The following is a 27,459-nucleotide window of genomic DNA, read 5'->3' on the forward strand; positions in this document are numbered from 1 at the left end:
AACACTAAGATTGATCTTGTCATGCAACCGATAAGAAGGTGAACATAGTTTGTGTGGTAAGTGTCAGATGGCATTTCAAAGAAAACCTTAAAGCTGTGCAGGTGGAAAATTACAACATCTAGGCCTATTAAAAACAAGTATCAAAGAAAGGCTATTGATCAACATTTCAGTTTCTCATAGCAGTGAGAAAGGGAAAAGACTGATTGACAAAGAGACATTATTATTATATTTTTTGGGAAATGAATAAATGAATAAAATATTCCTTTATGCATGACAGCTCTCAGTTTGTAAATTAAATCATTTTGTTTTAGTTTAGATTTTTGATAACTTCCCTATTTATTTAATTTCTGAATGTTTTGCAATTAAAACGGACTTTTATTTTGCCATCTTTACCGCTGATCTCCTATGAAGCGTCGCTCTGCCTGTGATACGACGGTCGGCGGAAGTGATGTCACGTGTTGTGAATTGAGAGGGAGTTTGTATGCGTGAGTGTTCGTGAAACAATCTCCACACAAGCTACAGTAAGCCACATAACTGAGGTCTGTAGACTTTGGACTTCGGTACAGTGTTCTTGATTTAATTCAATTGAGTGTGTGAATGTTTTCAGCCCTGTTTCTGTCGCTTTAATGACCGCTGTAATGCAGCTCCATTGTTCGCTAACAGGGCGCTGTGAAATTATGAAGCATGCTAGTTAACTTAACTTAACTTAACTAGTCGCTTTAATGGTCGAATACTAGCTAAACTACACCAGAGACACTGTTGACAATCATTTGGTCCAGATGCGAGCTGATGACGCACGCAGTCTCGTATTTATGAATGACAGCCACTCAATGTAAACAAAACATATTAATATGTTGCTAGATATTAAATGTTTTCATGTCTGTCTCGTTTAGATAATGATTGAGTTGATCTCTTAAATAACTTTGTATTTTTATGAGGCCAAAAAACTCGAGTAGACTATAATGAAATAAATCGTAGGTTAGAGTATCAAAATGTGAACAGAAATGCTCATATTCTTAAATATGAATGCTGTTATTGTCACTTTTTGTCTTATTTTAATATCTGACCATAGTTATCACAATATTTAGCCTATATATTACTCTTTTGTAGATTAAAAACTGCTTGCTAGACATGATTTGGGATCAATCCTTTGCTTCATTAGCGAATCCGTCTGAATGATTAATAAAAAAGAGAAAGAAATCTAATCCAGCAATCAAAAATTTCAACAATTAATTTGCTCAGAAGTTTATTATAGGTCATTCAAGTCCTACTGAGTCTTTAAGCTTTCACTTACATTTATAATGTTCATTATTAATGAAATCCTCCTTTGTTGTACATTGTTTTCAGATTTTATGAGACCCGAGACGAGTGTTTAATTTGACGAACATGCCTGAAATCAAACTTAAGCATGTCGTGTCTTGCAGCAGTGAGGACAATGTAAGTATACTATCTATATTTATACCTTAATACCTTTTATAAATGAATACCTTTTATATTTAATAACAGTAATAAGATTTTGTGGCTTTCCAAAAGCCCAAGGCCACTTTAACTTGAACATACACTAATCTACTTACAAGTGAAGACTCTGTATATGAGGACAGAGAGAAGTCTATTGAAAAACGGATCATTTGAAATGATTCATAGAAATGAATGAAACTCTAACTCTGTTTTTTAATACTGAAGGTTAAATGCGAGACTATTAAAACATCTAAAACACTCTCACAAGACGAGGAAGAATGAAGCTAGTCTAATAACATGATGTTAATGACCAAATAAAAGTGTTGTTTATTGATGAGACGTGTTCAATCCTTCACAGACTCACAAGGCAGACAATCTCTTGAGCTCTGACACGTACAGAAAGTGGAAAGCTGCAAGACCTGGAGAGAAGCAAGTTTCAGTCATTCTTCAAGTATGGCTTTTCGGTTATATTAATATGTTAATATTCGAATATTTTTAATTATTTATTATTTAAAGGTATAGCGGAGGATGTTTTACTTCCTGGTGGGTAACCTATACTATTGGTCCTCCTAATTGTCAATCATTCTGGTGAATCAATCAAACTTTTCAAAAAGTGGAGAGGGCGGGTCTTATCTAAAATTTGGAAAGATCCTCCGCTATACCTTTAAAATAAACATTTATTTCATAAATACAAATATCTATTTCTATAATATATTTTTTTAAATTACATTTTTGTCTCTGTTGTTTCTCCAGTTGGAAAAGGAAGAGCAGATTCACAGCATAGACATTGGAAACGAAGGCTCTGCTTTCATTGAGGTCCTTGTTGGACACGCCACGTCAGTCAAAGATCAAGACTTTGAGGTGCGTCTTAAAGTTACAAGCTTTAACAGCATCAAACAGTTTAAATGGTATTATCTAAGAATACATTCATTTATTTATTATCCAGTTAAGTTCAGGTAATACACATTACTTCAAATTAGCTTTACAGGAAATTGCTAATGTTTATAATATCGTCATGCCTAATAGTTACATTTAGCAGATTAGAGCTGGATGATAATATAGTGTATATTTTGCGACAATATAAACAATCAAGCAGTTTAGATTTGCTGTATAGTATATATTTCTTGAAATGAGTGTACTTTATGTAATGCAGATGAGATATTGTAAAGGTGATAATATAGTTACACTACCGTTCAAAAGTTTGGGGTCAGTAAGATTTTTTTAAATGTTTCTAAAAGAAGTATCTTCTGCTCACCAAGGCTGCATTTATTTGATAAAAAAATAGTAATATTGTGAAATATTATGACAATTTAAAATGACTGTTTTCTATTTTTATATATTTTAAACTAATTTATTCCTGTGATCAAAGCTGAATTTTCAGCATCATTACTCCAGTCTTCAGTGTCACATGATCCTTCAGAAATCATTCTAATATGATGATTTAATGATCAAGAAACATTCATTATTATTATCAATGTTGAAAACAGTTATTTACATTTTTATTTCATGATGCTCTGATGAATAGAAAGTTCAAAAGAACAGCATTAATCTGAAATCTAAAGCTTTTGTAACATTAAACACTACCGTTCAAAAGTTTGGGGTCAGTAAGAATTTTTATCTTATTTTTGGGGGAAATAAATAAAATAAATCAATACTTTTATTCATCAAGGATGAGTTAAACTGATCAAAAGTTACAGTAAAGACATTTATAATGTTAGAAAATATTCTATTTTAAATAAATGCTGTTCTTTTGAACTTTCTATTCATCAAAGAATTTTGAAAAAAAATTGTACACGACTGTCTTCAACATTGATAATAATAATGAATGTTTCTTGAGAATCAAATCATCATATTAGAATGATTTCTGAAGGATCATGTGACACTGAAGACTGGAGTAATGATGCTGAAAATTCAGCTTTGATCACAGGAATAAATTACAGTTTAAAATATATTAAAATAGAAAACAGTCATTTTAAATTGTCATAATATTTCACAATATTACAGTTTTTATTTTTTTATTTTTTTTTATCAAATAAACGCAGCCTTGGTGAGCAGAAGATACTTCTTTTAAAAACATAAAATCTTACTGACCCCAGACATTTGAACGGTAGTGTACATTCTGTGAAGAAAAAAAATCTTTCAATAAAATAACTTTTCCATCTCAATTATGAACGCTTAACGCTCTCCCGTAGTAGATCACCTAGTGAGCACAATATGTATAATTCATATATATTTATTTGTGACACCCAGTATTTTTTGCTCTTATAATTACCAACACATTCAACATAATAGCTGCATAGACAATACATCTTCTATACACTCATGTAAATAACATCTTTTAGTGGTCAGTGTTATTTTAGTATTATTGACTAGTATAGATTTTATTATTAATCATTTTAGTTTTTACTTTTATTAGGCTGTGTAAACAGAGGATGCATATGTTTGGACGTTTACATTTAAAATGTTTTTAATATTGTATTTTATTTTAACCTCAATTTTGTGACCTTCTGGGTTTGTCCTATTTGATGCACTATTACAATATTTAAATGCTAAATTAAATCTGACTAAACTTCCATTTTGGGTGAAATATACACACAAATACACTGTTGCATTTTTGTTTTGCAATATAACGTGACACAATATATTTGTACACCCCTAAAATATACCAGCAAAGGCATTTACATTACATGCATTCATATAGCAGATGCTTTTATCCTAATATTTTCTTGCCAACTAACTAGTTTAAATTTTAATATATTATTTTATTTCAGTTAACGTTTATTTTAGATCAAGTAACATTTTATTGGTTTTAGTTAACTATAATATATCTATTTATTTTTTAACATTCTATATCTTGTATCTATGTTAAGATGTGTTTCTTGTTTCCTTAAAGGATTAGTTCACTTCAGAATGAAAATTTCCTGATAATTTACTCTCCCCACGTCATTCAGTCGAAAAGAAATCCAGGATCCCAGCCGAGGAATACGGGTCTTATCTAGCCAAACGATCTGTCATTAAAAAACAAAACAACAACGTTTATGTCCTTTTTAGTCCTGCGATGCGCCACGCATTTCATAATCATGTTAAAGGTCACGCGTGACACGGGCGGAAGTACCGACCTAGTGTTTACAAAGCGAATGTGCAAAGACTAAGTCAAACACCATTTACAAAATAAATAAATAATAAAATGTAAAACAAGGATGTCGGACAATTTTACAGTTGGAGGAGAAAATGAGAGATCGCCTTTTTGAACCGGAACACGCGTGACCTTTCAACGTGATTACATAATGTGTGGCGCATCACAGAGCTAGTGTAAGACGAGCATTTTGTGGTTAAAAAGTGTATATATATATATATACAGTACAGGCCAAAAGTTTGGACACCTTACTATTTTTTATGTTTTTGAAAGAAGTTTCTTCTGCTCATCAAGCCTGCATTTATTTGATCAAAAATACAGAAAAAAATGTAATATTGTGATATATTATTACAATTTAAAAGAATTGGTTTTCAATTTATTATACTTTAAATTATCATTTATTTCTGTGATGCAAAGCTGAATTTTCAGGATCATTACTCCAGTCTATCACATGATCCTTTAGAAATCATTCTAATATGATGATTTATTATGAGTGTTGGACACAGTTCTGCTGCCTAATATATTCGATGAATAAAAGGTTAAAAAGAACTGCATTTATTCAAAATAAAAAAAATATTTTCTAATAATATAAATCTTCTTTACTATCACTTTTTATCAATTTAACACATCCTTGCTGAATAAAAGTATTGATTGATTTCAAAAAAAGAAAGAAAAAAATGACTGACCCCGAATGACTGACCAGTAGTGTATATTGCTGTTACAAAAGATTTCTATTTTTAAAACATTTGCTTCTTTATTATTTTTTTTACTTTTTATTCATCAAGTATCCTAAAAAAGTTATGAAAAAATATTAAGCAGCAGAACTGTTTCCAACTTTGATAATGAATCATCATATTAGAATGATTTCTAAAGGATCATGTGATAGACTGGAGTAATGATCCTGAAAATTCAGCTTTGCATCACAGAAATAAATGATAATTTAAAGTATAATAAATTGAAAACCAATTATTTTAAATTGTAATATCACTGTTTTTTTTTTCTGTATTTTTGATCAAATAAATGCAGGCTTGATGAGCAGAAGAAACTTCTTTCAAAAACATTAAAAATAGTAATTTTTTCAAACTTTTGGCCTGTACTGTATGTATATATATATATATATATATATATTCTAATGGCCGATCGTTTGGCTAGATAAGACCCTTATTCCTCGGCTGGGATCGTGTAGAGCCCTTTGAAGCTGCACTGAAACTGAGATTTGGACCTTCAAACCAGTGAACCCTATTGAAGTCACTATATGGAGAAAAATCCTGGAATGTTTTCCTCAAACACCTTGATTTCTTTTCGACTGAAGACAGAAAGACATGAACATCTTGGATGACGTGGGGGAGAGTAAATGATCAGGAAATTTAAATTCTGAAGTGAACTAATCCTTTAATCCCACCTGAGGTATAAAACTGATTCTGAAGAATGTGTAATTTTCAAGGCTGTTGGTGTTAATGTGTCTTTCTTGCGATCTGTTGTAGGTTCTGTTGGTCACGTCGTCCTTCATGTCACCCACAGAGAGCCGTAACGGCACTAACACAAACCGAGTGCGCTTCTTCGGACCCAACCAGCTGGTGAAGGCCACGGCGCAGGAGAAGTGGGACTGCGTGAAGGTTGTATGCAGTCAGCCTTACAGCAAGGTGAACACTGAACATTGTTTTCTCTCATGTTAATTCAAACACGAATGCCCCTGACACGAGTGTGAATCGCGAGCCTTTGTTCTCTGTTTGTGTGTAGGCAATAGCATATGGAATCACCTTTATAAAGCTGCATTCTCCTCCAGACGGTAATGATGTTCCCATCACGACTCCACCGGTGAGTGCCGCTCCTCCACAGCTCGTGTTCAGTGTCCTGCTGTTTGACAGCTCTTGAAATCTTTCGTCTCTCTTCCTGACAGAAACTAACTAAACTGGGTCAGTTCCGTGTTAAAGACGAATCCCCTTCTTCTGGTTCAAATATCCAGCCGGGAAGTCTGTTCTTTAGCAGGGAGAGCACTGCTAAATCCAGCACAGGACTGAAAGGTAATGCATATTACAGTATTAAAGCGTAACTCTCGCCAAAATGCAACCTAGGGTCTTTTTGTGAATCTATCTGAGGCAAACTTTCGTGTAAAAGCATAATTAGGATGGAAACGACACTTTTAAGTTTGACCGTATTTTCGTTTTCGGTCAAATTGCCTTTTGAATGGGAGTGTCTGGGGCTCGACTATGATGGCATCAAACTCATCAAATATATATTTTTTATGATATTGAATGTTACTGTTCATAATAACATCATTTTGGATTTCATTCATGCTTGGTGAATGTTCATTTTGGATCCTGTGTACGCAGAAGTAAATGTAATAATCACAGAATCATTATTACCTGTTTGTTTCTATCAGTGTCTCCTCCGAATGACAGGTTGAGTTACGCCACCGCTGCTCTGAAGTCCGAGGGTTCGTCCACACAGTCGTCTTCCAGCAGCACCAGCACACAACAGGTACTGACCCGTATGTTCAGATCAGATCAGAACTAGGGATGGAGTGAGTTAGTTGTGTGGCGATTTTTCTTTTGGAAAGAATTATTTTATTCAGCAAAGAATCCTGGAAAAAAAAGTATCACTGTTTCCACAAAAATATGAAGCAGCACAACTTGTTTTCAACAATCAGGGTTCGTACGGTCATGAAAAACCTGGAAAAGTCATGGATTTTTAAAATGGCAATTTCCAGGCCTGGAAAAGTTTTGGAAAATGAATAAACTCATAAAGTTTTGGAAAAGTCATGGAAATTTGTTTTTCAAAATATCTGTGTACTTGAATTTGTTTAATTAATAAAATTAGGGAAACAAATTGCAATACTTTTTTCGTTTTACTGTGCGTTCACACCGGACGCGAATAGCGCGTCAAATTCGCGCCTGACGTGTCTAGAAATTTACGCGCGTCAAAGGTGAAATGACGCGTTTCCATTAACTAAAAGCGCTGAAACGGACATGAAAGGGGACCCATTTCTTTTGGCCCATCTAGTTTTAGTCGCTGTCCTCAGTGCCGCAGAAAAGCGCTGAAACGGACATGAAGGGGAACTCATTCAGCGCTTTTCTACGGCACTGAGGACAGCGACTAAGTAGCCACACCTGTGTGGCTCTTGTGTTGCTGTCATCAGCTCAGTGCTTCAAATTAAAATAAGCTGCTTTGCATTTTCATATAGCTTCGTATGTGCCTTTCCATTACAGATTTGAGCAAAACTTTTTTTTTCTTCTAAATATCGATAAATAACTATTGCAAAAGGATGGCGTTTCCATTAACCGACTAAAACTTTTTTTTTTTTTTTTTTGCGATCAGTCATTCCAAAAATCACGGCAACGGAGGACGTTAGTAGGTTTATATCTCACCCACCGCCCTACAAATTATTATTATTAATGTCTTATCCAAGTATTAATGTCAGGGAAAGACCCTTATGCGAACGGCACATAGGCTATATGCTAAGTTTCTTCATGTTTCTCCCTTGATTGTGGCATTTCTTTGAGAGTAGGCTATCCCTGTATTGTTTCTTTTATGAATTTAATAAGGAACCCTGGCTTTCATGTATTCTTTCTGTCCAAAAGGTCCGTGTTCTTTTGTGTCCACTCGTTTTTCCTTTAACCCCCAAATGAAAAACGAAAAATGAAGGGTTGTTGTAAGTAGGCTATTTTTAAAACGCAAAGTTGAACGCCAACATTTAAATTTGAACTGTAGGCTACACCAAATGCTGTGCGAAAAAGAAAAAAATATCGACAAATTTTCTGATTTTTGTTTATGACTTTTTGCCTCTTTGTTAAACATTTAAAATATATATGATTTTTTTCTTTTAAAAAATGTATTTGGTCTTTTATTTTCCGTGTTCACATTTATGAGGAAAAAACAATGTTACGTGACCGTTCTCCATTACGGTAATGAGTCCTCTGAGAGCGGCACTAAAAGACTTTAAAACTTACACAGAGACCTCAAACAGAAAGCACAAAGCTTTCCTAAACGAATTTCGTTTTGTATTAATTGTATCTTGATTTTAAAATGTTTCATTAACCAAATGCTTAATAGCCTAAATAAAAAGTAAATAGCAGAAAATAGATAATCACGACACAGAGGCGCCGGAGTGAACTGGATCATCCATGAACCGAAACTCAGCGTAAAAGGTAGCCTACTCGCCTCACAGACCTAAACAAAACTGAAATAGGCCTATATCTATTATCTACAGAAATATCTACTTTTAAACAGAACAATTCAAAACAAAATAAAACGATGTAGCCTAATCCGTATGAAATGTGCATTTCTCTCCGGCGTGTTCACTACTAAGAAGATCGCGAGTCAGTCAACTTCGTCTTTGCAGTCGACACAGAAAATACTTGTTTATTAATAAACAATTAAAATTGAGAGAGAGAGAGAATATAAGATTAGTTTGACTAATTTTGAGGACTTCTAATGATCTGTTAACAATCTCGTTTTTTAAAAAAAAAAAATTTTTATGGCGTTTATCGCATTTTGGAAAAGAGCTCTTCAAGCACATTTAGATTTTTCATCCGCTACTAACGTTACCCGCCCACAAGGAGTTAATTAACATGTATACACAGATGTTTTATGGAAAACTATGTCATGAATATTTACCTTTAAGTCATGGAAAAGTCTTGGAAAAGTCATGGAAATTTAATGGTAAAAATGTGTACGAACCCTGAACAATGGTAATAAGAAATATTTCTATTCCGCATAATAGCAAATCATCATGTTAGAATGATTTGTGAAGGATCATGTGACACTGAAGACTGGAGTAATGATGCTGAAAATTCAGCTTTGATCACAGGAATAAATTACATTTTAAAATATATTTACATAGAAAGTAGCAATTTTAATTTGTATTTACACTACCATTCAAAAGTTTGGGGTCAGTAAGATTTTTTTAATGTTTTTAAAAGTAGTATCTTCTGCTCACCAAGGCTGCATTTATTTGATTAAAAAAAACAACAACAAAATATTGTGAAATATTATGACAATTTAAAATGACTGTTTTCTATTTTAATATATTTTAAACTGTAATTTATTCCTGTGATCAAAGCTGAATTTTCAGCATCATTACTCCAGTCTTCAGTGTCACATGATCCTTCAGAAATCATTCTAATATGATGATTTGATTCTCAAGAAACATTTATGATTATTATCAATGTTGAAAACATTTGTATTTCATGATGCTATGATGAATAGAAAGTTCAAAAGAACAGCATTTATCTGAAATCTAAAGCTTTTGTAACATTAAACACTACCGTTCACAAGTTTGGGGTCAGTAAGAATTTTAATTTTATTTTTGGGGGAAATAAATAAAATAAATCAATACTTTTATTCATCAAGGATGAGTTAAACTGGTCAAAAGTTACAGTAAAGACATTTATAATGTTAGAAAATATTCTATTTTAAATAAATGCTGTTCTTTTTAACTTTCTATTCCTCAAAGAATAAAAAAAGAAATTGTGTACACAACTGTTCTCAACACTGATAATAATAATGAATGTTTCTTGAGCATCAAATCATCATATTAGAATGATTTCTGAAGGATCATGTGACACTGAAGACTGGAGTAATGATGCTGAAAATTCAGCTTTGATCACAGGAATAAATTAGTTTAAAATATATTAAAACAGAAAACAGTCATTTTAAATTGTCATAATATTTCACACACACACACACACACACCAAAAAAAAAAAAAACTGTAATATCAAATAAATGCAGCCTTGGTGAGCAGAAGATACTTCTTTTAAAAACATTAAAAAAAAATCTTACTGACCCCAAACTTTTGAACGGTAGTGTATATTTCACATATTACTGATTTTACTCTATTTTTGATCAAGTAAAGCGCTTGAGTGAGCGTAAGAAACTTCTCTCAAAAACATTAACATATCTCACCAACCATAAACCTTTGAACACCACAGTGTTTCTCTCTTCAGGTGTGGAGCCCTATATATATATAACAAGCCCTATATAACTGTATTCCTATCCTCTAACTAATGAGTAGCCCATTTTACTTCCTTATTAAATTAGCTGCTCCACTTACGGTCCGCATAAATCATCTCTCCGATGCGAACGCAGTTCCTGATGCTATTGTCTTTGTGCTGAAGTGGCAGATATTTTGTACTCGCCTGCAATGGATTATTGACCTTTTATAGCGTTCCAGAATTATATCCTTAGTTATAATAACTGGAACTGGAAAAACTGAATCTCAGCAGGATCTGAGATGAAGATGCTCCGCCTGCTGTAGGACATCAGCGCTTATCAAACACTCCCCTTCGAAAATATTAAAGTCACCATGAAATCGAATGTTTTTTATGGAATATTGCAATATTTATAAAAAATTATTTATCCATGCAAATCATTATTTATTTAAATTCATGTGCCTCATAATCTTTAATCAAAATAACTTCCCCTCCCACTTGACCTGCTTATTGGCAAGAGGGCGGGGAAACCTGTCACTCACATGAGATCCACCAATAGCAAACCACAGCCATCCAATCAATTCCCCAAGGACAAAATCAAGCCCCGCCCCACTTTTTTTTTTTCTTTTTGATCCGAGAAGCGTTTCACTCCGACATACATCCCATAGGGAAGAAAAGACTATCACAACTTCTGTTTCATGCTGACTTTAAGTGCTTGAATGTCACTTTTTTGTTTAGAAAAAACATTAAAGAAACGGTTCTCTGAAAAATAAAACATTTATTTTCTGCCCTCATGTTGTTTCAAACCTGTATGAATGATGGTTGAGAGGATGGTGATTGTACTTGTCAAGCTCCAAAGAGCACGTCAGAGTAAAAGAAAGTCTGTTCTTAGAGAACCACTGCTTGATGTGTGTTTAAAAGGCTCCTGTGAAGAGGAAGTTCGAGTTCAGTAAAGAGCGTCTGGATGCCACCGGTCCTCCGCCCAAAAAGCCCAGTTCATCTGCCTCTGCTGAACCAAACTCTGCCACTCCGAAATCTAAAGCAAGAACCAGTGCAACTGCAAGTCCCATCACCACCACCGGTAAATTACAAGATTCTGTCATATTCATTGAACACATGAAGTCAATGGTTCTCAGAAACTAGGAGTGTCCAGGGATTAAACTAATAATTAAAAATTAAAATTTCTGGATTGAAGAAGTTTTAAAAAGCTGAATGTTCTTCAGGCATTTTGCACTTTTAAACCAATGATTCGCCATGACTTTTCCAGTCATTCCTGGTTTTACTGGATCAGGATTATTATCAATTTATTTTGGTTTATTGTATATAAAAATTTCCAATTATAAAAATGCTATAAGATTTGATTGATTTCCAGGATTAAAAATCATACTTTTAAAATGACTAAATTCAAGACTGAGAGAATCCTGTTTATCCAAAGACAAAAAAAAATGTATTTACAACAGGTGAATTAAGATAAGAAAGATATATTACATCTGCTTGCATCATATTTGCTGAATCAAATCCAATACTTGTTTTCTACAAATTTACAAAATAGCATGTCATACTTTCTCACAAAACATGATGTGCATTTGTAGCATTTTTGCTTTCTACAACCATTTGTGAGGTGAAGAAGCCTTGTATTATCCCTTAATCAACAGAAATGCCACAAAGACATTCCTCTGAGCCAGGCTACAACTATTCAACCAGTTTTCAGCTGATTATTTTTACATTCATGACATTTTTCTATTTTAAGGTTCGGCCTTTTGCAAATCAGCTGAATTTTTTTCAGTGCTGTATTATATAATATATAAATATATGGGTAATGCTAACAGTGAGCCATACATTTGTTAGTATTTTAATTAATTAATCTTCTTTATTAATGTAAACATTAGTTAAACAAATACCTACTGTTCAGTTAGTTCATGTCAAGTCCATTAAATAATATTAACAGAAAACTTTTGATTTTAATAGATTATTACAATCAAAAGTTTTCTGTTAATATTATTAAATAAAAATGGAGAGATGTTAAATGTTGAAATTATCAGTTAATGCATGCTTAAGAAGTATTTTTCATTGTTAGTTTGTGTTTACTAATGAAGTTAACTAATGTTTGTTATTTTCATTGTTCGTTATTTTGTTAACAATGTATGAAATAGATATTTTTTTGTTGTTTTAGTAGTTATTTAAATGTTTGTTTTATCTACTTTTAAGTCATCTCGAGGCTTCCTTTTTAAGAGCCACTGCACACACAAACTGAATTCTTGATGGTGTCAAATCTTGAATTCTTCTCCAGGCCAAAAGACATCAGACAAGAGAGAGAGTCCTAAATCCAAGCCAGAGCCCAAACCCAAACCCAAACCTAAGTCCAAGTCAGCAGAACCGGTTGCTTACAACCGCATCTTGGAGGGAGTCGTCTTTGTCCTGAGTGGCTTCCAGAACCCCTTCCGCGGAGAGCTGCGGGACAAAGCCCTGGCCATGGGAGGCCGATACAAACCCGACTGGACTCCAGACTCCACGCACCTCATGTAAGGAGCCCATCCATTAGTGTCATGAAGCGTTCAGAGCCTCATGATACGTGTCAGCATTCAGAGACGCCTCGTGCTTGTTGTTCAGAGCTTTTTGTCTCTCTCCTGCAGCTGTGCGTTTGCCAACACGCCCAAGTACAGTCAGGTGAAAGCAGCCGGAGGCATTATCGTCAGGAAAGAGTGGGTGATGGACTGTCACAAAACAAAGCAGAAGATTTCCTTCAAACGGTGAGAACGAACTGCAGCATTGAGTCAGAGAGCTTTCGTTTTTTTTTTTTTTTGTCATTTATTAGTTGCAGTCAACAGACGTGAGGTCAGATCATGGAACATTTGCTATAGCGAATATAAATTTTTCTAATTTTGCATTGCATGTTTAGTCAAGTCATCTTCATTTATATAGCGCTTTTAACAAAGGAGATTGTTTCAAAGCAGCTTTACAGTAACAAACGTATAATTTAAGGTAACCGAGATTGTTTTGGCTTTATAGCGGTTCTTGAATAAAGATATTTTCGAGCTAAAGTTAGTTTTGATTGATTCACTTCCGTCGCAACGATCATTTGTTATTAAATTAGAGGCCGCCAAGACGACACCATTCTCTCTACACGGACTTTAAACGCGAACCTGTGAGAAACGCTGATGGCGTTCACATGCGCATTAAGAATTGGTTCTATAGTTATGCGCGGTTGAATATATGTGCGCAGGTTTGTAATTCCCTGCAAACCAAGCCTAAACAAAGTACTGGTCTTTCCTTATAAATTTTTATACAGAATTTTATTTTATTTGATCACTTCGGGGTAGGTACGCGAAATGAATTTTCCCGACAACGCTTTATCTGTAGAGTGGGAAAGGGATCCCCCATAGGGAGAGACTAGTTGGCACTTCAGCACTGCATTGTTATCGGGTCCAGGCGAAGGTCCTTCGTCAGATCTGGATACGGCCTGGAAAGGTGCAGTCTGTAAGAATGACAACTAGTGGGCGAAATGGGTACTGCAGTCCAATTCAAAAATATCAGAGATCGTCGTTTCTCCCGCCACCTGCTCCTCAGACTCGACGGCGCTCACACGGGTCGCCAGTCTGAGCACACGCAACAGGAACGACCACTAGTTGTCATTCTTACAGACTGCAGCTTTCTGGGCCCTAGAGGTGTTCTGACATTTGTGCTTATTTTCTGTTACTTGTGACATTTTGTAAATTGTAAAATTGCTTTTTATCAGTTAAAGAATATTGCAAAAAATTATACAGTCTGTGATACATGCTTTTATTTCATCAAGATTAGACTACTGCAGTGCACTATACTTGGGTGTCTCACAGTCCCTATTGTCACGTCTTCAACTAGTTCAAAATGCTGCGGCAAGATTGTTGACATGAACAAGGAAAAGCGAACAATATTTTCATATATTCTCTCCATTGGCTTTCTTGCCTAAAAACGTAGATTTCAAAGTAAAATAACTGGCTGTAGAAGTGTGTTTCAGAGAAACGTGTATGTGAATTTAGCATTAAATTCGTGATTTAGCATTATGATAGCATGAATTTAGTTTCCTCAATATATGCAAACATATTATGGTATTTTTATGCTTTAGTAGAGGGAAAAACTTACATACAGCACCTTTAAATGGCTCGTTATTGCTTGTGATGACATCATTCGGACCAGTGTTGTTGTTGTTAACTAAAACTAGTAAAATTAAGTTTTTTTTGTTGTTGTTTATTTGAAATAAGCTGAGCTAAAATATTCATATTAAATTAAAATCTTAGACTAAAATTAGAAATGTTGTCTTGGCAATTAACTGAATAACAAAATAAGTTAAAGGATTAGTTCACCCCAAAATGAAAATTTACTCACCCCAATGCTATCCAAGATATCCATGTCTTTCTTTCCTCAGTGGGAGAGAAATTATGTTTTTTGAGGAAAACATTTCTGGATTTTTCTTCTAACAATGGACTTCATTGGTTACCATCGTTTTTAAGTCCAAATCAATGCAGTTTTAAAAGTCTTTAAAAGAACTACGTAATCACATTGAAAGGTCATGCCGGCGCCGGCAATACTATTTGAACTGCTATTCATATTCATCAGAATGTTATTCATATACTATTCATATTCATATTCACTTAATACTATTACTATATATATATATATAATAGCAAACAATACTATTTGACCTATCCTCCTAAAACGGTCGCATTGTTAACAGTGGGGCGGTACTTCTGCCGGCGCCGGCGTGACCTTTCAATGTGATGATGTAGTTCCCTGTTCGTTTGTTGATCAGCTCAATCCCAACTATTGAAGGTAAAAAGTCTATAAATTATATATAATTTTTAAATGACCTATCGTTTCGCTAGATAACCTCTTCTTCAGCTGTGATCGCGTACAGCCCGTTTAAACACTTAAAAGACTTTTGAAACTGCATTGATTTGGACTTAAAAACGATGGTAACCAATGAAGTCCATTGTTAGAAGAAAAATCCAGAAATGTTTTCCTCAAAAAACATAATTTCTCTCCCACTGAGGAAAGAAAGACATGGATATCTTGGATGGCATTGGGGTGAGTAAATCATTAGGAAATTTTCATTTTGGGGTGAACTAATCCTTTAAAGTTAAAGTACTGGAATCACTAAAACAAAACTTCGAAATTAAAATAAATGATAAATAAATATTTAAAACAAAGCAACAAATGCACATACAGTAGCAAAATGAAAACTGAAAATAAAAGCTAATTCAAAACTAACGTATTAAAGTTAAATGATTCATTATTAATAAATACGACTACTATGCTAGTATGTAAATAATATTAAAATAACACTGATTCTGACATGAATGAGATAGACTGAATGTTCAGTGTTAGACCAGTTTTTCTGACAGCGAGTGTAGAAATCTAAATTATGACTGTATTGTGCAAGAACCTCCTAAATTACCCATAGGGAGCTGGACTATAGCTCTACGCCGATCGATCTGGGCCTATTATCAGATTTATGTGAGATTTGCTAGTCGAGTCACCCAGATACTGACTCAAGCGAGATGCACAAGCTCTGATGATGTGCAGCTCATTACTTTACAGACGGTGATGGTCTCTTTAACGACCCTTGTGACTGTGCAGTCCGTTCAAAGCGTGCGGCGATGTGAAGCAAAAAGTGTCCTGAATAATGAATGACTTACTTACTAAAGTTACTCTCATAGCAAAGGGCACACAAGGTCCAATGTCTTTGAAACGCTGCTGCTGAAGATTTGATCGCTGCAGATTGGTGATTATTTGTGGATAATCATAGAAATCATGTTTTTTTTCTGATTTGACATTCGTTCCTTCATCTGTGCTCCGGCGAGCTTGTGTTGCAAAAAGCTAAAATTGACAAACTAAAAACAGCCATGGTTGTGTTCAGGCAATTAAATAAATGAACTGCTGCATTTGTTGGCTAGTCTGTGCAATAGTACTGGTCCCTATCAAATATTCACTATTATTTTGAATATAAAATTATGCAACATTATCAATATTGCAATAATTTATGTAATGTCATTTTAATTTTTCATGATAGATGGATATATATGCTAAATATTACTGGTATTGTTGGTAAATATTGCAGTTTATATCATTTATGTATTGTTATACTGGTCTGGCACACATAAATGCAAAAACTTTTAAATAGAATTTAGTGTAAAACATGCTGTGATTATTTGTATCAGGTTTTTATTGTATTTAATTTTTTACGTTTTAATATTTTGAATCTACTTCACTGATGCATCCTCTGATTTAGCACAAGTACTTTAATGTACTAAAATTGCTAAAACTGAAATAAAAATAAGTTGTAATAATATAAACACATGCAAACTATTTACTGCTGTCAAATCGATTAATCGTGATTAAGCGCCTCTAACGATGTACACTACCGTTCAAAAGTTTGGGGTCAGTAAGATTTTTAATGTTTTTAAAAGAAGTCTCTTCTGCTCACCAAGGCCGCATTTATTTGATAAAAAACAATAAAAAAAATACAGTAATATTGTGAAATATTATGACAATTTAAAATGACTGTTTTCTATTTTAATATGTTCAGCATCATTACTCCAGTCTTCAGAGTCACATGATCCTTCAGAAATCATTCTTATATGATGATTTGATGCTCAAGAAACATTTATGATTATTATCAATGTTGAAAACAGATTTTTACGTTTTTATTTCATTTACATTTACATTTACATTTAGTCATTTAGCAGACGCCCTTATCCAAAGCGACTTACAAATTAGGACTAAGTTCAGCGAGTCATCATAAAGAGGCAAAAGCAACAACAACGCAGGAAGTGCTCAAAATACGAAGTTCTGGTATTATTCAGAGTAGCATAAGCCTGATAAGTGATGTTTCAAAGGGAAAGGATTTTTATTTTTATTTTATTTTTTATAAGGTTAAGTGCTCACGGAAGAGATTGGTTTTCAGCTGTTTTTTGAATGTTGTCAGGGATTCTGCATTCCGGATGAGGGTGGGGAGAGCGTTCCACCAGCATGGAACTGTAAATGAGAATGTTCTGGAAAGTGATTTTGTGGCTTTCTGTGATGGAACCACGAGACGTCGCTCGTTGACCGATCGTAGGTGTCTGGTAGGGATGTAGACTCGTAGGAGTGAGTGAAAGTAGGAGGGAGCTGAGCCTGTGATAGTTCTGTAAGCAAGCGTCAGTGCCTTGAACTTGATGCGAGCAGCTAGAGGTAGCCAGTGCAGAGAGATGAACAGAGGAGTGACGTGGGCCCTCTTGGGCTCGTTGAAGACAAGACGAGCTGCAGCATTCTGGATCATCTGTAGGGGTTTGGTCGCACATGCTGGGAGTCTAATAAATGATACACATAAATGATATAAACTGCAATATTTACCAACAATACCAGTAATATTTAGCATATATATCCATCTATCATGAAAAATTAAAATGACATTACATAAATTATTGCAATATTGATAATGTTGCATATGATGAATAGAAAGTTCAAAAGAACAGCATTTATCTGAAATCTAAAGCTTTTGTAACATTAAACACTACCGTTCAAAAGTTTGGGGTCAGTAAGAATTTTAATTTTATTTTGGGGGGAAATAAATAAAATAAATCAATACTTTTATTCGTCAAGGATGAGTTAAACTGATCAAAAGTTACAGTAAAGACATTTATAATGTTAGAAAATTATTCTATTTTAAATAAATGCTGTTCTTTTGAACTTTCTATTCATCAAAGAATTGCGAAAAAAAATTTGTACACAACAGTCTTCAACATTGATAATAATAATGAATGTTTCCTGAGAATCAAATCATCATATTAGAATGTTTTCTGAAGGATCATGTGACACTGAAGACTGGAGTAATGATGCTGAAAATTCAGCTTTGATCACAGGAATAAATTACAGTTTAAAATATATTAAAATAGTCATAATATTTCACAATATTACTGTGTTTTTTTTAATCAAATAAATGCAGCCTTGGTGAGCAAAAAATACTTATTTTAAAAACGTTAAAAAATCTTACTGACCCCAAACATTTGAACGGTAGTGTGTGTGTGTGTGTATATATATATATCTGTATGTGTGTGTGTGTAACTTTTATATTAGATGCGATTAATTGATTTGACAGCCCTATATATATTTGACGTGTGTATAAGATTGTCAAACGGCTGTAATATATTGAGATGTTTTTTTAGCCATGTTGCATATTGCTCAGTCCGAGTGATTATCATAAATGCTGCTTGATAAAAGGCTAGTGTTAAGTCCAGCGCAGAGTGTGCTTTGTGTGTGTTTATTCGTTTAACAGTCGTCTCGTCTGTTATGGTCGATTGGTTTAGCGGGAGGCAGCTGTGTTCCTCTGTGCCCGGCTCTCCATTGTGTCTGCTTTGAGTGCCCACCTCAGATTATGTATTCTGTATTTAAAAGCTGCATCTGCCATGGGTAATTAAAGCAGCCACTTCCTTTGAAGATGAGGAGGGTCCATGCACGTCTCTCATGCTATCGAACACAGATCAGCTCGGTTGTGTGTCCTTGCACAAACCTGTTTTTTTGGGGGGGGGGGTTTTCCCAGCAGTGATACAGGTGGAATGGGAAGTGCAGGAAGAAGCGTGTTTCTATCCTGCTCACAGAAGCTTATTCCGAATACTGAGATAAAAACGCATCCACTTGAGTGTAGACGATAATTGCTTATGTTCTTCATGTACAGTTTAAAGGAATATTTCTCCTAAAACTTAAACTTTGGGTGACATTTTTTACAATTGATCAAATTATTGTATCCTTTTCCATGAACCAAGATGAGATGTTGGGCAGAATCCCCAAGCCGCTCTTATCAACGAGGAAAGTGGATGGTGATTTTCTGATTTATACTGCAATGGACTGTGTAATAATCAATATATTCAAATTAGCGAGTTGAAGAGTGAATTTATCATAAATAATAGTAATTTATTATAATTTAGTTATAGTCTGTTTTCTATAGCCAAATGTTTTTGTAATTGATTTTTTTTTCTTTCTTTTTTTTTGCTGCTAAAATCCTGTTCAATAATTTTGATTTTGAGGCCTGTTTTGTATTGTTCGAAATTAATTAAGGACACTAAATGATGCAGGATAGTTTACATATGGCCATTTCATAAACGTTAAATCTACAACGTTTACAAACGTGAAATGTCAATGCATGATTGTTGAAATCTATTCATTTAAAAGGTAAGTAGAATATGTGTCATTCTGCATTATGAGAATATCAGTTATGTATATCTGGCATAGTGGGTAGATGTTATGGATCTTTACATTGTGCTTTAGACATTGTAATCTTATAACAATAGTCCATATGACTCATATGCTATAATAATATTAAGACACTTTTAGAAATTTTGATTGGAAAAGAGCGCTCTGGACATTCTGCTAAACATCTCCTTTTGTGTTTCACAATACAAAGTCATGCACATTTGAAACAATGTGAAGAAGAACAAATTATGACTAATTTCTTTTTTGGATGGATTATTCCTTTATTGGAGCAAATGTGCAAAATGTAAAAGTACAGAATGAATAAATAAAATAAATACCAGGTCTGATTTTGCTTGTGTATCTCCCGGTAGTGATGTGATTGTTAAGGATTTTTTTTTTTTACAATCACAGTCGTGTTTACTTTCCCTAGTAAAGTATTCAAACTTATTTCCGCTTCTGTACTTGATGTTTGGACAGCAGACATTCCCATCATACTCAGTCTGCTGTTTCTCATTGTGTTGTTCAGGTATCTCATGGATGGAGCCGAGTCCAGTTCAGAGAGCGAGGCAGAACAGGATGAGAGTGAGGAGGAAACGCAGAAAACGGTAATTGCTTTTATGTTTTATGAATCGTGTCTTAAGAAACATTAAATCCCGTCTTAATGCGGTCCTCCCCATTATGGTCTTTATGTGTGAATAAAAAGAGCAACATAACCTTGGTGCGGCGTGCTGTTGCCATAGAGACAGCCTCCTCAGATTTGTTGACTTTGCGACATGCATCATTGACTCGAGAGCAGGAAACACATCAGTGACATTAATCCGAAACCAATTGCATAAGCACCGTTTTTCTCATGCCTCCCTAGAAAACACCAGAAAAGAAGCATGTGACCCCAAAAAAGCAGCCGATTAAGGAAGAAGAGGAGTATGGAGGCTCAACGGATGCGGAAGGCCCAGGTAAAAACAGAATACAATAGAGATAAAATTGAGTACAATAGAAAGTCAACATGAAACCAAAAATGACAAATGCAGGGTCTTGTGCTTATTTCACATTGAAAACAAAAGTCTACTCCATTCTAGTCTGATGCAAGGGGAGGGACATTCTTATTATAGAGAGCTTTTGATTGGACAAAAATATGTGCAGTGCAACAAGTTCCAAAACACATTGAATATCCTGTTACGCTTAAATGCTGAAAAGTAAAATGGGTTGTGAATGGCATATCTTGTTGACTTTAAAGGAATACTCCACCGCTTTTTCATATTTAACTGTTATTCCCTTAACTAAGACGAGTTGATGCATACCTCTCTCGTCTCAGTGCGTGCACTCAATCGCTCTGGCGTGCGGCGACACTTTGATAGCACTTAGCTTAGCCCAGTTCATTCATTAGGAACCAAACAGAGATGAAGTTAGAAGCGACCAAACACCTCCACGTTTTCCCCATTTAAATACAGTTACACGAGTAGTTCCACGACCAAGTATGGTGACACAAAATAAAACGTGGCGCTTTTCTAAGCGGGTAAAAAGGATAACTATAATGTATGGCGGAATAGCACTCGGGAGCACTTCGACTCCTCGCAGTAATATCATCACTCCTGAAAAATCCTCTCCCTCTCACTTCTGTCATTAGAACCAACGTGACTTTTTACTGCGCCGAGTCGAAGTGCTCTCGAGTGCTAATCCGCCATAGTGTTATTTAAATAAACCCTTTAATATATAAAAAATGTTGGATATACTGGCTTTCTGCCAGGACTTTTATGTGCTTTAATGTTCGACCAAGGGAAAAAAGGCTTCTGGGGGGGTGTTTGGCTCGAGGTCATGGTGCAAAGGACCCTAGGTTGATTTTACACCATTCCCTTTAACGCGTGAGAACAAACCTCATTGGTTCTTGAGGAAGCTCAAACGTGTTGCGTAACACGAGAATGAACCTCATTGGTTCTTAGTCTAAAAGCCTAAATTCAATCTTTTCATTTAAAGCAATCGATTCACTTTTTGAAGTGGTAGTTGCGTAACTTTCAATGGAGGGACAGAAAGCTCTCCGATTTCATTCAAATAACTTAATTTGTGTTCTGAAGATGAATGAAAGTCTTATGTGTTTGGAACGACATGAGGGTGAGGAAATAATAACAGAATTTTCATTTTCGGATGAACCTTTAACAACAACAGCACTGGTTTACACACAAGTCAAGAAAGCGGCACTGTAGCAAAGCTGTTCTCCACTTTTGACATAAAAACCGAAACAGATGTGCACAATGCATTGAAAAAAACAGACATGATGTCAATAAAGTCATTTACATACAAGTCAGGGTAATGGGTGATAATGTAGTTGCTTTTAGGCCTGTCACGATAACAAATTTTGCTGGATGATAAATTGTCCAAGAAATTATTGCGATAAACAATAATATTGTCGTTCGAGACCATTTTCATCTAATATAATGATAATGGCATAATAATGCAGGTATTAACTTTTTTTTTTTATAAATCTATAAACTTTTATTTCTTAAGAATATTAAACATTGAAAACGGAAAACATTTTAAATATCCACAAAAAATGAACAAAACAACCAGAAACAACAAAAGCAATGGACTCTCAGTGTCTGTTAACAAAATAATTCACTTGAATAAATACCAAAAACAATAAATAAAATGGATGTAAACAAAATTGCACTTCAAAAAATATTAAACATTAGGCTCAGACATAAATAGTGATACATTCCATAACAGGCAAAACTGCCGGTTTGGACATTTGTAAACAAATTAAAAAAAAAGCCTCAACAGGCCATATGATATCACACCATTTTGCACTGTCCTCCTGTTACTTTGTCGACTAAACAAACGCCGAGTGATTGTGTAACTTACTGTCGGGAAGACGGAGACGCACTTTGCGTGTATATGCTACGCACTGAAAATACTTGGTTAGGATTAGGGGTGAGGAGTGCGTGCGTATTACACGCCATAACGTGCGTATCATATGCACGCAAAAACTGTTTTTGGCGTATAAATGGCACGAGAAATAACATTCATGGTATAGATACGCATTTTCATGAGATCGGGCTTGCTGTCGCGTTTGGCTTTGAAACCAATTCCATCTTTTTCTTTTTCCCCCCTCCAACTCACAACTAGCGTCTTTTCTCTCTCCCGGCAGTCGCCGCAAGCAGTCCCGCCGGCGCTTTCCCATACAAAGACCATGTGACTGACAAGCGCCGTGGCGCCGCCTCCCCACACAGACCATGCAACTGACAAGAGGGTTCACACTCCTCCTATAGAGACAGAGCGCAACGCGTCATAATCTGAAGACCACGCCCACCAAGGGGGAAAACAAACCAACGGTCTCCATTGACTTTGCATTGCGAGAGGCTGCCTCCTTGTCATTTCTTGCTTCTAACAAAAGACAGAATAATGCCTAAAAGGTGCTGTGTGACAAGGTGTACAGCAAACAAGCTAAAAAACCCAGAAATACGTTTTCATAAGCTGTCGACCCCAAAAAACGAGCGTTTGAGGACATAAAAGTGGATACAGGCTGGAACGAATGGGTAAATTGTGGGATCCTGACACTCAACGCACTAAAAATACACTACGTGTGCAGTAAGTTAAACATTTGGTCACTGGTGAGTCAAATATCCAAATGTCAGTTTTATATATTATATTTCTGTAAGATTAAACTATCCTGTGTTGCCGATTACGGTCTCCTCCAGCGGGCGTACGTTAGTTCTCAGAGTAATGAGACACGTGACACTCTGTCTCAACTGCCTGTATCCACTTTTATGTCCTAAACACTCGTTTTTTGGGGTCGAGAGCTAATAAAAACTTCTTTCTGGTTTTTTTTTAGCTTGTTTGCTGTACATCTTGTCACACAGCAGCTTTTAGGCATTTATCTGTCTTTTGTTAGAAGCAAGAAATGACAAGGAGGCAGCCTCTCGCAATGCAAAGTCAATGGGGACGGTTGGTTTGTTTTCCCCCCCGGTGTGGGCGTGGCCTAAATGCGCTCTGTCTCTATACGCTAAGGAACCGCGAGTGGTCATCCAGTCTCTTTGGTAGAGAGAGAGAGAGAGATGAGGAAAACAAACAAGCATGCAAATGGAATTATTGCGGCCGGAAAAATTATCGAGCTCATATTTTTTATCGTGCGATTAATTGATTTATTGACTATCGCGACAGGCCTAGTTGCTTTATTTTTCTTTGCTTAAGGCGACACTTCAGGTGAATAGAGTACATTTTTAACTAGCAGATATCACCATGAAGCTTTCCCAGTTGATTACCTACATTCAGATGAGAAAAAAATGTATTACAAGTTTTCTGTAATTTAATGTTTAAATATGCAAATTAGGCAATATCTAATTAAATATGCGCTAATTTGCATATATTTAAAAAAACGAAATCTGAGTATTGGATAAAGCCAGGTTAAAAATATTTTTTTCATTGTGTTCACATATTAGATGGGAAAAAAATTACAAGAGGGATTTATGGATATTTACTTTTGTTATCCTGTAAATCAGAATATACTGTCAATAGCCTTAAAAAAAAAGATTTTCGCCATGTTTTTTGGAATAAAATGTTATATAAATCAGGCTAGGAATAATATATTTACAAATCCCTCTGTAAATGTCTTCATAATATAACTAGGTACAAGACTGGAGAGTGTGGTGTATATCGGTGCTACTGAAGTGGAGATTTCGGACTTGGAGAATGAGAGAAAAGTCATTTTGAGAAAACGGGCTTTAAAGATTTATCATCAGCCAATGAGATTGCGCATTCAGCCCTTTTACTTTCACGATTGGTTGCTGATAAAAAGGAAATGACCATATTTGGATCCGACAGCATTGTACAGGAGAGAGAGAGCTTTCTAACGGTGTGTGTGATGACAGGGAGCAGACAGAGATCGCGGAGCAGCGGGAGGATTAATAACGCCAACTTTTGTTGAATTTATGAGAAATCTACAGACGCAAACAGACAAAGTGTAGTAAAATAAAGACCTAAATGTGTATTTCGGACTTTTTTTCACCACAAGTCTGAAAGAAGACATGTTATTGAAGACTAATATCTCAAAATTGACCAGTAAAAAAAAAAACGATGTTTTTGCCTGCCGTGTCTCGCCTTAAAACACAAATGACCTTTCACCCTAATAAACGAGGGGCATTTGAACGCCTAGATGAACTTGCACGTCTTTTTTAAGCAGAATCAGCGTAAGATGCTGCAGGTAAACCGAGACAGTCATGTGTACAAGACAAGGCGTTTGATTTGTTCATTCACTTCATTGATGCTCCTCCATCAAAATCAATAATGGTAATTTTAAAAGGTTTAATGATGCTGCCGTCCACCTCGTTTTCCGAAGCTCAGCTTCCCGAACATGGTTAGAACAGGCGTGTCAACTACATGCATGCCCCGAGGCTCATGCCCTCTTCGAAAATCGTTAATATGTCAACCTGTTTGCCGTGGGGCCCCGTCACTCCGGGAAGGGGAGAGGCCGGGGTAATGAAGTGCGTGTAAAGCTGCACTCCAATCAATCAGGGAAAATAAAAAAATGGAGGGCCAGAAGAGAGCAGTGGGATTGGAGAGGCTGGAAGTGCGTTACAGACACTTGCCCGGAGCATTCGCAGAGAGGAGACTTAGGCATGTTTCTCATTTCTATGTAAATTGAGGGGCCGCGTGAGCAAACCTCGCTCTACATGTTCATGCAACTTAAAACCTATGAGAGAGAGGAAAATGGTGAATCATTGTCCATTTTCATGAACATCATTAGTTGAGTGGTTGGACGGCATACTATGCAAATGGTGCAGATGTTTCAGCAGGTAGAGATTCTGATCTAGCATTTATACCACAGCTGGATAAACTAGCACAGTTGTATTGCGAAAATGACAAGTCTCAAATGCTTTTAGTCTCAAATGTTTTATAATGTGAATCTGTTTTTACACTGATATTCATTTGTTTTGCTCTTTTTTTTTTATCAAGTTCCACAAAAAAAAAAGTAACTCTTTAAATTAAGGTCTCATTAGTTAATGCGCTAACAATGAGCAATATATTTGTTACTGTGTAATCTTTGTTAATTTTAGTTAATAAAAACACAACTCTTCATTGTTAGCACATGTCCATTAAATAATACCGTATTAACAGATACAACTTTTGATTTTAATAATGTATTCATAAATTAACTAAGATTAATAAATGCTTTTAAAAGTATTTTTCATTGTTAGTTCATGTTAACTATTGTAGTTAGCTAATGTTAACAAATTGAGCCTTATTGTAAAAGTCTTACTTGGAAAATGATCTTTCATTTGGGCATTTCATTTTCTGGACTATCCAAAATAGGCTTACTGCATGATTATTAAAAATAATACTGTGAATTTGTGCAAATTTTAGACATAACGTCTACTCCTCCTGATTAATGTTTTTTGATGTTGTACGTCCCCTCACAGAGGATGACGCGTCTAGCATTGACACTGAAGATGAGCTGAACAGGTAAGATATTTATTGCGTTACAAATATTGACCAAATATTCAATATTCTCAAGGTTTTATGAAAAAAAATTATTTACACATTTTAGTATTTTCGAGTAGCTAAACTTGGCTTTCGCCGTGAATCTAGCCATAGATGCTGACATGGCGTTACAAAATAAACGAATACATTGCCATCATGTGTTAATCAAGGATCATAATTGTCTTTGGATGTTCTCATTAATCAGGCTTTTTAAATAATGTTGTCTAAAATCATCTGTGGTCCAAAGAATTGTGCAAAGTTTACATACACTATATGTCAAAAGTTTGGGTCAGTAGGATTAAAAAAAAAAAAGTTGCTCACCATGTCGGCATTTTATAAAAAATACAGTAAAAACTGTGATTTTTGTGAAATGCATTTATTAATATTAGTTAGCTGATTTCAATCGGAATATGTTTTAAAATATGATTTATTCCTGTGATGCAAAGCTGAATTTTCAGCATCATTACCCCAGTCTTCAGTGTCACATGATCCTTCAGAAATCATTCTAATAATTTCTGATTATCAATGTTGAAAACGGTTGTGCAGCTTCACATGGAAACAGTGATACAATAAATGTGTTTTCTGTCACTTTTGATCAATTTAATGCATCATTAAATGCTTTCCAAAAAAACAAAATTACCTAAAATTACCTGAAAATTACCTAAAATATTTAATAAACACAAATGCATGGGCCAGCCCTGTGCATGCTTATATATTAAATATTTTGGCTAATTTGATGATGCATTATAATTGACAGCAGAATCTCCACTGGTTAAAACATTTGTGCCGTTGTGGCGTATCATATGTGCCACCTATCAGACAAAAGACCTCACATTGCTGTTGGACACCACCTATGACTGTCAAAAAGTTCATCATCATCATCATCATCATCAGATGTATGATGCTCCTGTGTTCGGCTGTTTTAGGGTGGAGATGGAGAGCAGGAAGAAAAAAGCAGCAAAGGAGAGCCCAGGAAAGGTGAAAGATGAAGATCTGTACGGCGGCTCTACAGATGAGAACACGGATGCTGAGGAAGAGGAGGATAAACCCATCCCTGAACTGCCAGGTCTGACGCCTCCCGGTTCACCTTGACGTAGAAGTATCAACAACAGCATCTCTTTATTGAATCATCTTTATTTTTGCTCCTTCAGACTTCCTAAAAGGGAAGCGCTTCTATCTCTACGGCAAGTTCCCTGACAACCAGAAAAGGCAACTTCAGCGCTACATCATCGCCTTTAACGGGTATGAGACAGACGTGTACT

The 27,459-nt window shown here is 35.2% G+C and overlaps 1 protein-coding gene across 1 annotated transcript; it reads left to right on the forward strand.

The window, feature by feature from the left end:
* Window positions 1–440: 440 nt before the first annotated feature.
* On the forward strand, window positions 441–27,458 carry LOC309484621 (DNA repair protein XRCC1-like; the record flags this gene model as incomplete). Its single annotated transcript, XM_082150948.1, has 16 exons — window positions 441–521; window positions 1,348–1,437; window positions 1,817–1,909; window positions 2,212–2,319; window positions 6,079–6,237; window positions 6,335–6,412; window positions 6,495–6,618; window positions 6,978–7,075; window positions 11,447–11,606; window positions 12,816–13,047; window positions 13,159–13,275; window positions 20,256–20,334; window positions 20,592–20,682; window positions 26,137–26,179; window positions 27,124–27,263; window positions 27,349–27,458. Coding segments are annotated over exons 2-16 (1,683 nt in total), but the record flags the coding sequence as incomplete, so codon positions are not given.
* Between the last annotated feature and the right edge of the window lies 1 nt (window position 27,459).

Source organism: Leuciscus leuciscus, assembly GCF_965113295.1.
Source record: "Leuciscus leuciscus genome assembly, chromosome: 20".
Taxonomy (NCBI): domain Eukaryota; kingdom Metazoa; phylum Chordata; class Actinopteri; order Cypriniformes; family Leuciscidae; genus Leuciscus; species Leuciscus leuciscus.